At 43.5% G+C, this 18,038-nt stretch overlaps 1 protein-coding gene across 2 annotated transcripts in view; it reads right to left on the minus strand.

Annotated features, from left to right (window-relative positions):
- Positions 1-12,533: 12,533 nt before the first annotated feature.
- The window catches only part of PDLIM4 (PDZ and LIM domain 4), a 109,886-nt gene continuing 104,381 nt past the window's right edge, over positions 12,534-18,038 (minus strand). For both annotated transcript variants that reach the window (XM_069103869.1, XM_069103868.1), the window contains exons 6-7: positions 14,093-14,213; positions 12,534-13,024 (exon numbers count right to left, since the gene is read on the minus strand). In XM_069103869.1, the coding sequence (XP_068959970.1) occupies positions 12,820-13,024; positions 14,093-14,213 (326 nt within the window). In that variant the 3' untranslated portion in view covers positions 12,534-12,819. The remainder of the gene's footprint in view (positions 13,025-14,092; positions 14,214-18,038) is intronic.

Genomic DNA, 18,038 nt, shown 5'->3' on the forward strand with positions numbered 1-18,038 from the left:
AATACTGTCCACTGGTGAGGGACAGTGCTGTTGTTGCAGGGGTCTGGGAGCCTTTCTGTTGGTTCAGAAGCCCTGAAGAAGGATTTTCTTGTTGTATATTTACAGAAATCCTGGGAGAGGGCTTTGCTAATGTGTTCAGGGGTTCTAGGACTGTTATACAGATAGAGGATAAATTCATGAAGGGACTGGCAATGTATCTTATGGCCTTGCTAAGCCTTGTCTCCCCAGGAACTAAGATTGCTGAGAACTTGCCTGGTGTCAAGATGAAGAAAAGACCTCCATTTGGGTATTAAGTGCTGTGTTTAAACTTGATGTAACTCTGGGGTAGATTCAATTATTAAGTGCTATGTTTAAACTTGATGTAACTCTGGGGTAGATTCAATTGTGATCCAGGGGTGGGGAACTTTTGACCTTATGTTTGGAAACGAATCTACATTTGAGAAGAGGGGCTTTGTGGTGGACTTAATTAAGGTATAGCCTAGGGGTGGAGAAGTATTTAGAACAGAGACTTTGTAATTGATTGAATGATTGGAAGATCCTGGGGTGGGGTAGTACTTGGAGATTATTTAATCACACTTAGTAAATGCTGTATTTGGAATGATGTCATGTTTTGATCTTCTCTGTTCTTGGTTTGTCACTAAATAAAATAGAGAGCACCTATGCTGGTATTTTGAACCTGGGAAGTTGCCTTCTTTTGGCATTACATTACATTGGGGAAAAAGGAAGACCCCGTTTTGTATCTAAGATTTGACTCCCTACCAACAAATGCCAGTTCCACAATGAACACACATAGGAATCATCGAAGAAATCCATTTAGCCAATTCAATAGCAAAACAGAAATCAGGAAAATTATACATAAGAGAATACATACTGGACAATACAGAGTGAAGGAGCTCTCAAACTCAGCTTAACTGAGAGTCCCAGATTTCACCCTAGGGGAAACACCTGGAAGGCTCCTGTATAGCAAGCTAGGGTCAAGGGACACGAGGCAGAAAGCCCATTCCTCTCATGATGAATTCTTCCCAGAGTCTTTTCCTTTAGCAACCTGAATTGGGCTTGGCATCATCCATCTTCTCTCTGGAATATGGAATCAGTAGTGCCTGAAGTCCAAAGAGACTTGGTGACTTGAAGAAAACTAAGAAAACTCAAGAACTCACCTCTCTCTATTTTTTGCTAACTCTGCCCTCTCCCTCACATAGGTGAACAGCTTTAATCTCCACCAATGGGGAGAGAATCCCATACCAATGGCTTTGGGATCAGAGTTGCACGGTTTTAAGGCTTGAAGGATTCTTAACTTAAATAATCACAGTTGATCTTTATAACAACCCACTGGAGTAAATGCTACAGCTACTATTATCTCTATTTTACAGATAAACTGAGGCTGAGAGGTTAAGTCGCTTAGGATCATTGAACTAATAAATGTCTAAGATGAGATTCAAACCCAGGGCTTTCTGACTTTTATTTCCTATGACTTCTGAGTCCTTTCCTCCACATGACCTTGCTGGATCCTCTCAATAGCCTTGTGAATGAGCCATGGCAAGGACTATTATCCCCATATTACAGATGAGGAAATTGAGACACAGAAGAAAGCTACTTTCTGAAGGTCAGAATGAGGAGACAATGAGTTCATGACAGAGCCATGGCTAGAATCCAGGTCTCCTGATTATAATTCAGAGTTTAATTTACTGCATTACCCTGCCTCCTCACACAAACTGATCAATGGAAATGGGAGATACTAGGAATGCTGTTTTCTAGCCATCACCTGAAAGGTGCACCTGTGCTTTGGGAGTTGAGCTCCATCTACTCTCCAGGGACTAATTATATGACTTGTGAATTGTCTAGGCCTCTTTCTTCTCTTCTTTCTTCCATTTCCTCTCTTCCAGAGCTTTCTTACCTTTGGTCAATTTTACTACTACCTAACACATTTCCCTGGAGGTATCATCAACACATTACCGGAGGTGGAGCCAAAGGGAGATTACTAAGGTGGCAAAAGGAAATGAGTCTTAGGTCAGGCTCCTTTGTGGCTGTGGACATGAATAGAATATTTGTGGGAGAAGAAGATGAAAACATTTGGAAAAAATTAGGTTCATATAATTTCTGTAAACTTCAATTATTCACGCTCTCTTTCTAAGTAGAGTATTCAGTATAGACTTGTCTCTACCATTTATTTTGCTTCAGACTTAGAGATTTCTAAGCCTGTTTGCCACAGACTCATCCTGTTTTAATAACTGTATGAGGGTGAGGATAGAGACAAATTTGAATAATTTGGGTCTTTCTACCCTGAAATCTCCAGGCTTTATACAGAACAGAGCTGGGGTTTTCACACCCTTACTACCTAGCATACTCTTTTGGAAGGGAGGATGCTAGTAAACTGAGTACCCTATGGTCTTTGCATTTATATGGGGAAGCAGAACTCCAAGGATGGGAGGCCACAGATGGCTTGTGATCTGCATTGTTGGAGAGAACACTCACATCAGTGACATCACGAATCTTTAGAGTACTAGAATTAGAGCAACAACTTCTTCTGAGGAGCTGCTGTTTTTTCTTGTGTAGTGTTTTGGAAAAAGCCCTGAATTTGGAGTCAAAAGACCTGGGTCCAAAACCCACCCCTGCCTGTTAATGCTGGTAAGACCCTGGGCAAGTCACATAACTTCTCCTGGCCCCAGTTTCTTCATCTATAAAATCTGGGAGCCAGACTAGGGGGCTTCTGAAGTCCCTTCCAGATCTAAATCTATGATCCTAAAATGGAGATAAAAATCCTGTGCCCTAGAGTCATTGTAGGAAAAGGTACTTTGTCAATCATAAAGTGCCAGAGAAATGTGAGTTATCTTATGATAGAGTACCGTGTTTCCCTGATAATAAGACCTATCCCGAAAATAAGCCCTCCCCTTACTGTGTAAGATTCCTCTAAAATAAGCCCTCCCCCAAAAATAAGCCCTATTGAGATTGCTACTGTAGTGAAGGTGATCCCCTGCGCTACACACTACATTATGGTACCCTCTGTATGCACTGTCCCCCCCCGCCCCCCTGTGAAACGCACGCCACGCTCCGAGCTGCATCCAATCAGAGCTGCAGCAGTGAGCGCGTTATCCTGTTCTTTATTGAATTCATTATTGAATAAAGGCACATTTTTTTGTTCACATTTACCTGTTTATTAACATTGCTGTCAATGTTCATTAAAATAAGCCCTCCCCTGAAAATAAGCCCTCTGGTGTTTTTCTGTCCAAAAAAATTAATTAGACAGTGTGTTATTATCGGAGAAACATGGTAGGAAGAGAGATCAGTGAAGATGAAGAAGTAAGGACAGGAGAGTGGTGGCTTATGAAATGTTTTTGTTTGTCCTTCATTTTTGAAGAGGACCAATGACATCAGAGGGTGATGTGTTGACTTGTAAGTGATTGGATTTAAGTGAGGGAGAGCTGTGCAAAGTCACCAGCTTCACTCTCTTCTCTGGAGCCATCTGGGTCCAGTGAAGACATAGATCAGAATGAACAGAGATGGTCCTGGATGCAATAGGAGACCTTGGCCTTATTCAGCTAAGGTCTTTACTCATTTTATCTGAGGAAACACCCATTCAGTGATTAAGGCTAGGTAAGAAATGAGGCCAAAAATACCCTCTTTTACCTACTCAAAAAAAAATCAATCTGGGAGGGGAAGACCCTAAGTATTTCTGTCCAAAACAGAAACAATTGCTATTTATACCCACCCTGAGTCATCAAAACCAAAACAATGACCAAGTGAGACTTGGGCTTGGATCTATTATTGGACAATCAGTGAGAGCCAGAGTGATTTGGGTTTAAGGCATGGTCAAGAAAGCTCCATTTGAATCCCCATGGGCTTTACCAAAATCTGGTTTTCCAGTGCTCGATTTCAAGAAATCACAAATGAAATTACATGGGATAAAAGAGTTAATTGTTCCAGTTTTTTAAAAATGATAGGATAAATAAGTAAAAAGGAGGGAAAACATCTAGCCTGTAAGCCCAAAGACATTTTGTGAGGTTTCAAAGATCAAAATTTATATTCCTTTGGGCAGAGCACCTGCAGGTGAGGGTATGATTCCCAAGGCGGGGTTTTATGAAAATAAAAGATTAAATGAGGCGCTCTAGTCATACATATTGCTACAACCAAACAATCTCCTAATGTCCAAGTTCAGAGCTCTTTCCACTATACTATGCGGCTTCCCCTAAATTATTTTCATTCTTCAAGGCTCAACTGAAAGCCTGCTTTTTCTAAGAAGCCTTCTCTGGCTGTCCTGGACTTCAAGGAATTCTCCCTGTTCTTAACTCCTATGTCTCTACTGGTCTATATCTCAGCTGTCTGAGCCTTATCTCTCTAGAGGGCTTGCCAATCATCCGGCTGGGCTCAGGGGTTGGGTCTTCCTTGTATTCAACATAAAAGTGGCAAGCAGTGACTTCTTACCCATTCAATCTTTGACACTGTCAGTCATCTTCCGGACCCTCTCTAGGTTTTCTAGATCCTCTTTTTCCTTGGTTTACCTCTTACCAGTTGCTCCTTCTCAGACTCCTTTCCCATTAATGCTAAGTGCTCCCCAAGGCTCCGTCCTAGACCCTCTTCTCTTTTCCTTCTGTATCAGTTCCCTGGTATTTAATTATCATCTCTATGCAGATCATTCTCAGAACTATTTATCCAGCTCTTACCTCTATTTGAAGCTAGTCTTACATTAGAAAGTGACTATTGGATGTCTCAAAAGTTATGTTCCACAAGCATCTCAAACTCAGCATGTCCAAAACAGAACCCTCCTCTCTTCCAAAATTCCCTTTTGCTATAAAGGATATCATCTCCTCCCAATCCCCTAGACTTGTAACTTCAATGCGATCCTCAATTCCTCTCTCACCCTCATACAACATATCCATTCTGTTACTAAGTCTTATCATTTCTCCTTCACAATATCTTTCATATATGTCCTTTTCTCTCCACTCACACAGCTGCCACCATGATACAAGCCTTTGTCACCTTACACTTAGACTCTTGCAATAGCTTTCTGATTAGTCTTATTGCCTGAAGGCTCTTCCCAATAGAATTCATCCTCCATTCAATTGCCAAAGTGATTTTCTTAAAACCAGGTGTAACCAAGTAACTGCTCCCCCTATTCAGTAAACTCTAGAGGCTCACTATCAGGATCAAGTATGACAATATAAAAGTAACATAGCATTGTATTATTTTTTTTTAAGCAATCGGGGTTAAGTAACTTGCTCAAGGTTACACAGCCAGGTGTTTCTGGGTGTGGTGCTGAGTGTCTGGGCCCGGAATTTGATCTCTAGGTCATCCCAACACTGGAGCCGGTGCTCTTACTCTCTGTTACCTGGCCGCCCCATAACATTATATTATAACAAGAAATATGATACTATTAAGATCAAATATAAAATCTTCTAATTGGCATCTAAAATTCTTTACAGTTTGGATCCTTCTTGCCTTTCCAGTTTTATGCTTTATTTCTTTCTAAGTATTCTATAATCCAATGATACTGGTCTTCTTGCTGATCAGTCACTCAAAAATATTGTCTTTACTAAGTGCTAGGCACTGTATTCAGCTTTGGGGATGCAAAAGGGGCAAAAATAGTCCTTCCCCTGAAGAAGATCAAATTTAATGGAGGAGAAAACATGCAAACTATTAGGTACAAACAAAATCTATCTGGGGTAACTTTCAGGTAATCTCACAGGGAGGACACTAAGATGGAGGAAAACTGGGAGAGAACTCTTGCAGAAGGTGGGATTTTAGCTGAGACTTGAAGGAAGCCAGGGAGGCCAGGAGGCAGAGGTGAGGAAGGAGGGCATTCCAGGCATGGGCAACCATGTAAAGCACAAGTGGACTCAACATATGGGCAGTTAGGTGGTGCAGTGGATAGGTGCTGAGCCTAGAGTCAGGAAGACTCATCTTCTTAAGTTCAAATAGGACCTCAGACACTTACTAGCTATAGGATCCTGAGCAAGTTACTTAACCCTGTTTGCCTCAGTTTCTTCATCTGTAAAATGATCTGGAGAAGGAAATGGCAAGTCACTCTAGTGTCTTTTCCAAGAAAACCCCAAATGGGATCACAAATTGTCAGACACGACTGCAATGACTCAATAACAAGCCTGGAAAAATAGAAAAGGGTCAAGTTATTTAAGGTTTTACAAACCAAACACATGATTTAATATTTGATCTGGAGGCCGTTATAATAGGGAGCCACTGGAGTTTACAGAGTAGGGTGGTGACACGTTTCAGACCTGTGCTTTAGGAATCACTTTGGTAGCTCTTTGGGATGAAAAATCTCATCCAAAATCTAATCAAGAACAGAGATCTCTTAGGATAAGAACAGGAATTTATTCTCTTCCGCCGGGAGAAGAGGGTAGTCTTTCCCATCACTGGTCATGAGGAAGAGGCACGAAATGTGTGGTGAAAAAGGTTTTTAAACCCTAACACAGCAGGGTCATATTTCCCCTATTGTCCCTCACTCCCGTTGGTTGGGGGAGTGAGCTCGGGCTGTCCCTGACTCCCACTGGCCAGAAGGAGGGACCCACAGAGGCGGGAAAACAGACAAAGGACTGAAGGTGGGGAGTGGGGGGAGTCAAAAGACTCTGGAAAGGGCTTACTCCTGATTGACAGCAGCAATGGAGGGGGGAAGGCAGTTAACAATCCAAAACTACCTGAGAAGTTTTCACTCCCCCAAGATATAGCTGAATTGGAAGATGGATTGGAGTGGGGAGAGACTTGTGGCAGGAAGCCCAACCAGCAGGCTATTGCAATAGTTCAGCAGTACAATGATGAGGGTCTCTAGAATAGCAGCAGTGTCACTGGAGAGAAGGGGGCAAATACTTTCTGAGATTTGTACTGTATGTGTCTTATTTGTACAGTTATTTGCATGTTACCTTCCTAGTTAGAATATGAAATACCTGAAGACAAGAGCCATGCTTTTGCCTTTCTTTGCCTCTCCAATGCTTATTACAATGTCTAGCCCATAGTAAGTACCTAACACATGATTTTTAACTGACACAGGACGGAGACATCAATTGGTCCTCTGCTGGCTGATCCTCATTCACACTTGTGTATGAAAGGAGCCACATTATCTATGCAATCCTTTCCTCTAGATTCTTCACTGTTCCTTTCACACGGGGCATGTGCCAGGGAACAGAGCAGAGAGATCTGAAATGTCCTTGCTTCCATTGTCCTGCCAAGGAGAGTGAGATCACATTCCATCCTAAGGCTTTATTATGAGCAGAAGCTGCAAGCAGGATGTAGAAAACCTTGAGATAATTTCACCTCCGGACATGTCCTGGGAGGATCTGCCAATTCCCATCATAGAGGCAGTAAATGTATCAATTGCTCAAAACCCAACAAGTTTTTAAAAGGGCCATGAGATAATCAAGTGGAAAATCTGATTTTTGAGAACTTGTTTCTAAAGAAGAAAGCCATGCTGTGTTCAACCCTTTCCAGGCACACGGCTCCAATCCTTTTTGACAACACAGTTGAGTCCCTGCCCAGGAGCCCACAGGCTGATTTATGTGTTAATAATATGTTATTAAATCACTGGATCCATGAAGCTGTTTATGGGTTTAAGGTGTGCCTCATAAGGAATAACCACAAATAAAATATACATCTTGCACCTGTGGCATGAAACTTGGGGCTTGGGCTGAGGGAAGGAGACAGAGGGTGTGGTGAGATGATAAGGGGTGGGGTTCTCTGGGCCTGAATTAGAGGAGAAAAAGAAAGAAGGTGAGGTGTAGATACAAACATGATAGTTCCTGAAACCAGTGCAACCAACCTACTTTCTATTTCCTACTAGAGAACTTATTCCTCAGGACCTACCCAACAGAGGTCTCTTTGAGTCTATGGGCTCCTCACAAACTCTGAAGAGGCAAGGATCATGAAAACAATAGCCTTCTCAGAGGAGCCACTACAAGGGAGGGTCCTTCTGCCTCCCCATGTAGGCTTTGCTTGTTTGAGAAATTATCCCTCAGTACCCCTACTGGTTTTTCCAAGCTACAGGAATGACAAATCCTGGCTTGTCAGGTCACCAGGAATTTGGGAGAGAGCACTATGGCTACTTTCCTCAGTTTTCTGTGGTCTCAGATAATGAGTCCCCATCATAAGGAAGCCCTACTATGTTAGTGAAGCTCTCAGCAGCTTCACTATGTATCCTTAGTGGGTCTTCTGTACCTCTTGCAACAAATACTTGCAACATTACTTCCAAGCTCCCTTGCCCAACTCCCATCTCTACAGGTCCCCTCCAAGAAGCATTGACCAACTGGTATGACTTGAAGTAGAACAAAAAAATCATTACATGATACTTCTTAAATTTTAATGAAACAACAACCTCTCTGGAAGGGAGACTAGGCTTGGCCATGGATTTGGGGACAGTGGGGCCTCTGAAAAGGAGTAGGGAAATAATGCTTCAACATCCTGAGGACTGGAAAACAAATACATTGCTGCTCCAGCTTGGGACAAGAAGAAGTCATAGCATTTGGCCATTCTCTATGTGACCCTACTGCCTTGGGCAGTAGGGCTTTGCTGTAAGATGACTGGGCAAGTGATCGATCTGAAAAGGTCATGAAAACACAACTATCACCTTTCTGTCTAGACAGGAACAAAGAAAGAGCAGACCAGGCAGACCCCCGCTGACACCACAGACTTGGGATTTCTAAGCACTGTGTTCTCTCCCATTGTGTCCCATTCCTAAAGAGGATAGGTAGGTGCCTAGAAATCCCAAATACCAGTCAGAGGAATAAACACTTTTCCATCCAGTGAAACTATGATTTTCCATGGTGGGTGACTGTCCGTTCCCACTGGGCACAGGCAACCATGACTGATTCTTCCCTCTCAATGATAGTTCTGAACAGGCTGTGTGGGTTCCTGGCATGGCTGTACAAATGTCTACCATGAGCATCAAGATTTTCCTAGGAAAGCTTCTGAATTCTTGGCTGTGCATGGCCTAGGCCTTCTCTCACCCTCCAAAAATGAATGAGCTGAATTCATTTACTGTTGCCAAATAGCACACGGGCTAGTCTTATTGCTTTCCTGGTTTCTTTGTGAGTTTTGTCACTCACCCACTCACCCTCCATCCCCAGATTTCAAGCTCTCAGAGGGTAGGTTTGCTTCTCTCCTCTCCTTCTTCCCTCCCAAGGGGCTCCCTGAAGTCACAGCCCAGAAGTGATCTTCTTACGTCTCTCCCAGACTGTGTACTGTACTCCTCAAAGGTACAGTGTTGAGTCATTCCTTCTGACCTCTCCTTCTTCCACCAACCAGTGGAATTCAGCACTGGGTTTTGCCCATGAAGACTCACTGAGTCCTTAATAAATTGAGACTGAGTTATGGTGTAGCAGATAGCTGTTTTTCCTCCTGCTGTTTCCTTCTTCCCTTCATCTTGCAGGCCTGAGGATCATCTGACCTCCCACCTCAGCCAGAGAGTTGACCTTGCCTTGAAGCAAGCATCCTCTAGTTTCCAAGTATTCAAACTACTTTTTTTATATCCTAGGCTGTCTAGAGAACAGAACACATCCCTGTTTCCCCTTATGTCCACACCTGGTGCTCAGAAGTAATGGGTAGTGGGGTCCCAAGTGGGTCAAGTTTCAGATGCGCTCTTGGCTCTGGCCCTGGCATGTGTGAGAACATCTCTCAGCTTGGGATGGGGGGGCAGTAGGGGCTGTTGGAAGCTAGGCCAGGGAGTGAGTCACTATTTGGGACTGATGCTTGAATCGTTTATGAGTTTCTTTGTCTCCAGGGCCTGGGTACTGGGTGAACAGTTTGCTACGAGATTATAGTACCGCTAAGAGAAAGAAAAAACTCCTCTCCAGTGTCTCGCAGAGCAGCAACTCTTCCTCGTTACCCACATAGCCTCACATTTATATAGTGCCTTAAAATTAGAAAAACACTTATAACAAATATCTCATTTTATCCTACAACAACCTCACTTGGTAGGTAGGTCTTGTTATTGTTCCTATTTTACAGATGAGAGAACTGAGGCCCTCTGAGGCTAAGTGGCTTGCCCAGAATCAAATGACTAGTAAGTATCTATGACTGGATTTGAAGCCAGGTTTTCCTGACTCCATGTCCAGTACTCTATCACCTAGACCCAAAGGTATAGAATCATAGAAACTAATAGCTGAAAGGGAGGCTGTGTAATCTGGCTCCTACCTCAACATTCTTATCCTCTTCAAAACAGTCTTGACAAATGGGCATCCACTCTCTATCTGAATATCCCAAATGAAGGGGAATCCACCAGCTCAGCAGACTGACAGTCCACCCTCCTTCTGTATAGCTTTGTTAGGAAGCTTTTCCTAAACACACTTGTACCCCTTCACCCTGTAGCTTCCTAGTTCTTCCATCTGGAGTCAAGGGGAACAAATATAATCCATCTTCGACAGGACAATCTTTCAAATACTTGACGAGATATTTTATCTCTCCCCAATCCTAGTTTCCTCCTGGATAAACATCCCCAATTCCTTCCAGCAGTCCACCCAGGATATGGTTGCCAGCCCCCTCACCATCAAGGTCACTTTCCTTAGGATCGAACTATCTGTTGATATTCTTTCTAAAATGTGATTCCCTGAAACTAAGCATGATTAATAGTAGAGATGTTCTGATTGGGGCAGAAGACAGCAGGCTCTCATTCCCCACCCTCTGGAGAAGGTTCACATGTGCGATGCTTGTCTTTTCAACCTGTGTCCTCCAGCAGCAACAGTGTTCACCATGAAATATCACTCACTGCTCTGTCCTTGGTCACTGTCACCCATCAACCTTAATGCATCTAACCCAGTAAAGGGGCTTGTCTTCCCTTAGCTGGCAGATTTGAAAACCCCTCTCTGGATTTTGCTCCCTTGTAAGTACATGACCTAAGCAGGTACTGCTGCCTTTTCACATAGGCAAGGGAAGTCCCCCTCCCTCCCATCCCTGGAGCACTTTCCCTCTTCACCTTTGCCTCTTAGAACTCTCTTCAAGGCTCAGCTCAGGTCACCTCCTTCAAGAGGCTTTGTGAGTGTGTGGCACTATCATTTTGCATTCATTTGTATATATCCTGCATTTACTTATCTGTGAACATGTGGTATACCCAGTTGAATATAAGTTCTTTGAAGGCAGGAACTATTTCATTTTTGTCTTCATATGCCCTCTTAATGCCTGGCACATAGTAGGTGTTAAAGAAGTGCTAAATGATTAAGGGTGGTCACATCACTAGGAAGATTGGTTTATACTTAACCATCATCAGCTTGCACCTCAAACTAGAGGAAGGAATTAAGTTCCCAAGGGGTCATGGTTCTGCCTGGGGCAGGGGGTGGGTACAGTTGCCCTTCCTTCCCTATTATGCAGTGGCTATCACTGGTGCTCATGGCCCTGGATGGCTGCTTGAGGACAGGAAGGATGGTTTCCAGGCCTGGTACCTTTTAGGGCATGAGAGAATGTCAGAGTCTTGGCAAGAAAGAAAGTATAAATTGGCAATGAGTGGCCATTCCTTCACCCAACCCCCTTCTACTCCAAGAAGAGAAGAGTGGTAGCAATTGCTTTGGGCTAAACATCTATTCCTTTCTCCCTGATAGTTTCTGATTTCCTCTCTATAACTCCCTATGATAGTGGGGTGCTTCTGTTATTATGTCCTTTATCCCTGGAAAGAAACAGTGTCTCCTAATACTTTTAACATGATTGCTACCATGTGGCCATGTGTGGTCTGGTGTGCTTTGATGACTGAGCACCAGAAGCTGAATCAGAACTTTGTCTGACTCCATGCAGTTGGCAAGAAACACATATCTGGGGCAGCTACGTGGCACAGTGAGTAGAGCACTGGCCCTGGAGTCAGGAGGACCTGAGGTCAAATTCCACCTCAGACACTTAACACTTACTAGCTGTGTGACCTTGGGCAAGTCACTTAACCCCAATTGCTCTGCCTCTCCCCCTCAAAAAAAAAAAAAAAGAAACACAGATCTGAAATCTTAGATCCAGAGCTAGGAGGGCTATCAGAGGCCATTTAGTCCAACCCCGTCATTTTACAGATGAGGAAGTAGTTCCATGTCCAAAGTCCCACAAGAAGGAATTATTAAAGATGAGCCTTGAGTTCAGCTCCTCTGATTGTAGAGCCAGCATTCCTTCCAAAGTCTCCCATGTTCTATGATGAATAGGAAGACTTCAGAGAAGCATATGATTTGTATAAATTGACACAGAGTGAAGTAAACAGAACCAGAAAAACAATAATATGATTGTAATAATGTAAGTAGAAAGAATAAGCAAAAAACCCTGAAAGACATGTAATTATAATGACCAAGAAAGTTGACCCTTTCTTTTCAAAGGTGAAGTCTGTGGATATGGAATATTGCGAATATGGTCAGACTTAGCTTTTGTGTTGGCTTTACAAGGGATTATAGGAGTGGAGAGGGGGAGGATGATATTTGGTAAAAGGATGATATAAATATGAAAGATGTGAATAAAATAAAAATAAGATAAAATTATGTTTTAAAATTCAGTGCCATTCATTTAAGCTGATTCAAGAAGCTATTTTTTCCCCATGAACCCTTGAACATGTTTACTATGCCATGAGAAAGAACTCAAAATGAAGAACGCTACTTTTATTGGTGACAGGGTAGAAAAGGCTTCCTATATTTACAGAGAATCTGGATGAGGCCAGGGCAGAAATGTTAACAAAAGCAGAAATTACAACATAGACAGGGAGCAGCGCGAGGAGCAGGAAATAGCTCTTCCAGGGGGCAAGGTGTTTTACTGTGAAGGTGTCACCTACAAGGTCTGAGCTGTGTTACAAAGGGTGTAGTGTGTATGTGTGCATGGCTAGGACAAGCCACCCTGTCAATGCCCCTAGGACTGGGGATGGCTGGGCTGCTCTCAGACAAGTTCAACTTTGGCATTGGGGTAGACAGCTACAACGTCGTAGCCCTCTGGGGGCTTCACCCGGGCCTTGGCATGGGTCTCACAGTACAGACACTCCTCAATAAAGAAGTACCCTCTCTGCTTGAGGTTGAGGCCACAGTCGCTGCACATGAAGCATTCAGGGTGGTAAAGTTTGTCCCGTGCCTTCACAATTGTGCCCCTGGGGAAAGAGGGAAAGGCAAGAATAGAAATCATGACAGATGTTTTGATCACCACCTAGCACCAGCTTTCACTCGTTGGCCCTCCCCTGCCTTTTTTTTTTTACTTTTATTAAATGTACATTAAGACTTCAACAATGAAAATGGGAAGAATGATAACAGGACCCAAAACTGAATGCTGTAAAATTATAATGACTGAACTTGTCCCTGAAAAGATATGGGAAAATGCACCTCCTTCTTTTCTTTGTAGATGGAGTACTATGGGTATGGAACACTGCATAGACTATCAGATTCCACTGACATGATGGCTAATTTTGCTGAAGTGCTGTTCATTCCTTTTTAAAAAAATTCTTAGTTACAAGGGATGGTTTGTTGGGTAGGGGAGAGAGAAAGGGTTTTGCAAACTAAGGTAACTTTTTTTTTAATGAGCAATTGGGGTTAAGTAACTTGCTCAAGGTTACACGGCCAGTTATTTCTGGGTGTGGTGCTAAGTGTTGGAGGCCAGATTTGATCCTCAGGTCATCCCGACACTGGAACTGGCACTCTTACTCGCTGAGCCACCTGGCCTCCCCTAAGCAATTGGGGTTAAGTAATTTGCTCAAGGTTACACAGCCAGGTGTTTCTGGGTGGGTGCTAAGTGTCAGAGCCTGGATTCGATCCCCAGGTCATCCCGACACTGGAGCCGGTGCTCTTACTCACTGTGCTACCTGGCCGCTCCTAAGGTAACATTAAAAGACCATATGTCCTACCCCCAAATCTCCAGCAAAGGAAGAACTCAGAATAACATATGGGGCTAATATAACTCACATCTAGGGTCCCCAGAATCTGTGTCAATGCCTTTGGCACCTAAATTACAAATCGTTGCTCATGTACCTGATGGTCACATGCTAGCTGTGGTCTGAATCCTTTCATGGGAGTTCTCGGGATTAAAGAAAGATAGATGTCTTTCATGGGATCAGCTTACAAAAGTGTTTCTCATCACTGCAAGGGAACCTGGTCTGCATAACGTCACCCAACCCCAGAAGGGACACAGAGGAAGAGGAGGAAGGAAGCTGCATGTATGTACTCACACGATGCCATTCCCACATCTGGTACACTCAGGGAGCAGCTGCAGGCTGCCCATGGGGCCACCTAGCTTGGAGACAGGAGACTTGAGGCTTCTGGGACCACCTGCCCGATCTAGTTTCTCACCTGCCAAGTAAAGGAACACATGTTGGACGTGGACCAGGCTGGAACTCTGTCCTGACCATTAAGCTGAAGTTTAGGAATCTGGGCAGTTGGGATAGCAGCTCAGAAGAGAGAAATAAACAAATCACACATAGTCATTTGTACCACAGATGAGAAACTGAGAAAGATGGGGAATATGCATGTGTCACTTGGGGACAGGTATATGTCACAGGTGATGTCACATGCCCCATTTGCATCTGTAGGGCTCAGAGCCACTGGACTGAAAAGTCACAAGCTTCTTTCTGAAAACCAAATTCTAGCTTCTTTGTGGCAGGCTTGTGTCTCAGGGACATGGGGCTTTGGGATCCTTGGCTTGGTTTATGGTTACAGAGATATAAATAACCATGCCTGTGTTCAGGTATTTCATTGTCTGATGCACCTATCATGTGACCCTGAGAGAGAGAGCTGTACCCCTGAGATCCCATCTTGCCTTTATTCTTCTCAGTCTTCCATCCTTTCCAGTTTCCCATCCCGTTCCACGCGCCCTAATCTGTGAGAATACCAACAGACTTTTCCAACCAATGGATATGTATATAATGATGGGAATGATGATTCACCCAATCTGAAATCACTGTGTATTTCTTTTGTATGTTATTCTCTTCTCACTTATCTGTGAACAAATTGTGTCCCTCTAGGAGAAGGTAAGTTCCTTGAGGGCAAGTATTGGCTGTCTTACTTTCATCTTTTTATCTTCAGCACATAACCCAGTGCCCAGCACACAGCAGGTGTTTAATAAATGCTTGTTTATTGACTGATTGATCTCCCAGTTTTGTTCCTATGTGACCAGAGTGAATGAGAACCATTATAGAAAATGAAGGACACAGTCACCTGACCTCATTGCATAGGTCAGTTAAGCCCTCTCCTTCTTGCCCTTTTGTCATCCCCCCACCTTGGTCTCCCCACCCCCTTCTAAGTCATAAACCTGTATTCCATCATGAGAGCACTATACATGTGTGGGCCACTGCATGTGGGCATATGTTTATAAACATGTGTGCACAGACATTTGAAATGACACCCCTAAGCCTTGCCTTGAGCATACTACCATGCACATAAATGTCATATTTTTACAGATGGGTAAAAATATAGTCACAAGATCATAGTTTTAGAACAGGAAGGGACCTTGGAGGTCATCCAGTCCAACAGCCTAATTTTATAGATGAAGAAACGGAGGTCCTGAGAAGTCAGGTGACTTCCCTAAAGTCACTCATAAGTTTCAGAAGAAGATTTGAACCCTCTAAAAAAGCATTGCTTTTTCTATTGGTTTTCTCCTGTTCCTTTCTAATTGTTAGTATCTGATAATCAGTTGTGATGCTGCCCACCCATTCTGGCCTGAGACCTAGAAATGGGATCATTTTAAGCTATAGCCCAGAGTGGAGGGGCCTCCAGGATGCAGGTATGTGCGTCTTTATCCACATCCCTTAGGTAAAGATGAACCCTCAAGTTCATCTTTTTTGTGGGTAAAACAAACAAACAAAACTCTCCCATACTCTACTACCACAAACTAAGAGCTTTGGGAAGCAGGGATATTAGGCTCATTATTTTGACTGATTTGGGCCAATAATCCAAGCAGAGACATGTGGGAAGACCAAGGCTGTCTGGATGACCTTTGGCTATTTCCAGGGAATATCTACCCAATTCCTGTGCTTCCTGCCAACTCAACACTGGCACCACCTGTGGGACTCGGTCATCCTTGGCAGAGACCTCAAGGTCACAGAGACCATACCTGGCAATCTAATGTTGCCTGATGTAAGAGAGAGGGAAGAAGAATGTTCAGATGCTACATTTAAGGCTGAGATAGCTTTTACTGAGAACATCAGAGCTGGAGCATAAGGATCTCATTCCTTCCACCTTCTGGCAAAGATTCAGAGTCACAAAAAGTCATAAAGGTTATAAACTAGAAATTCTGGCATAAAGATGGCAAATATCTAGTTCTTGGGAGTTATGATGGCAGAATTTACCAGGGCAAACACCAAGTTAGGGCAGGTAAAAGGGGAAGGGTCATCCCATGACCTGGCATTGATTCAAAATCACAAGAGTGAGGTCTAATTAGCTCTCATCCCAGCTGCTTAGAATGTCCTGCCCAGATAGAGTTCTAATCTGCCTGATAGCATATACAATTTGGGATGTCCAAAAGGCAGTTTGTGATTTGAAACTGAATTTAGAAAGACTAAGGCTGGATAAAGAGTTCTAAGAATCATCTATATTAAGATGAAAATTTGAACCCACGGGAACTGATGAGATCACCAAGTGAGAGAATATAGAAAGAAGAGAACCCAGAACAGAGCCTTGGGGGACATTCATCATTTTAAAGCAAAAAAGATCCAGGAAAAAACAAGACTGAAAAGGAGAGGTAAGGCAGATAGAAAGAACAGCAAGAGAGAGCAGATTCATGAGAACTCAGAGAGGAGAATACATCCAGGAGAAGATAGTCAATAGTGTTAAATGCTTTATAGAGAGGTTAAAGATGAAGGTTGAAAAGAAAATATTAGAGTTGTCAATTCAGAGATTACTGAGGAGCAGCTAGATGGTGTAGTGGATAGAACACTGGCCCTGGAGTCAAGAGACCCGAGTTTGAATCCATCCTCAGACACAGCCTCACAGACTCAGACTAACTGTGGGACCCTGGGCAAGTCACTTAACTCTGATTGCCTTAAAAAAATAAAAAAGGAGAGAGACAGAGACAGGGAGAATAACAGAAAGAGAGAGTGAGAAAGAGATGGGGAAAGGGGGAGAGAGAGAGAGAGAGAGAGAGAGAGAGAGAGAGAGAGAGAGAGAGAGAGAATAGGGATAAATATATCCTTTGAAGAAAATCCCAGGGGAGTCTCACCTCAGCCCCGTAGCTCTTAACCACCCACACAGACGAGTTCAGCTCTCTCTGACAAACCAATCAGCCCAGTGAAGCACTACAAGTCCCAGTGTCTGACCTTCACTGCTTAAGTAAATCTGGAGAGAGTGAGTCTTGTCTACCCGCAGCCCACCCCCCTTCCCACCCCCCGGTGTGAGTTCTATGAGGGCAGGGCCCAGGGCTGTGCCTCAGTCTCAAAAGGAGAATGATGTCTGGGTCAGGAATCCCTTGAGAAGTTCAAAACAATATCCCAAATGACCACAGTCTCTCTCTTAAGTGCCCAGCATCCTTTAGTTTTTCTTAAACTCTCATCAGTGGGCACAGAGTCATTTTATAGGTGATGACACTGTGTGATATCAATTTCATATGCAATCCTTTTTTTATAAAAAAAGCTTTGTATATGAAAATGCTCATGTTTGCTGATGACTGTTAGAGGCTTAAAAAAAGAGAAAAAAGAATGATTGAATATCACTTCAGACAAGTCACTTAATCTCTCTGGGCCTGTGAGTTATTAGCAAATGAGCTCAGAGGAGAACCTGAGGTTCCTGGCTCTCAGTCCAGTGCCGACCACATCAGATTGTGGCACTCTTAGCTCAGAAATGAGCAATCCACAAGTGTTAACTGTCTAGAGGGAAACTTTTTGTTTTGAAAGCTGTATTTTGAGCCCCACCCCTCCCAACCCCCATCTTACTGCTAATGGGTGACCTAAGGCACTCAATTCATTGAGACCATCCTTCTCATGAGGACACTGAGGCCCAGAGAGGTCAAGTAACTGCTCCAAGGTCACACAGTCAGTCAGTAAGAGGCAGAGACTGGCTTTGAATGCAGGTTCTCTGATTCCATAGTTTGGGCTTTCTCTGCTATGTCATACTTTGTCCTAGGCAAGTATAAGACTGGGTGGGGGCCGAGAAGGGAGGGTGGGGCATAGAGTGAGAAGAGAAGTA

This window comes from Petaurus breviceps, unplaced genomic scaffold, assembly GCF_028583685.1.
Source record: "Petaurus breviceps papuanus isolate PSGF00001 unplaced genomic scaffold, PetGlider_PUasm1.0 64, whole genome shotgun sequence".
NCBI lineage: Eukaryota > Metazoa > Chordata > Mammalia > Diprotodontia > Petauridae > Petaurus > Petaurus breviceps.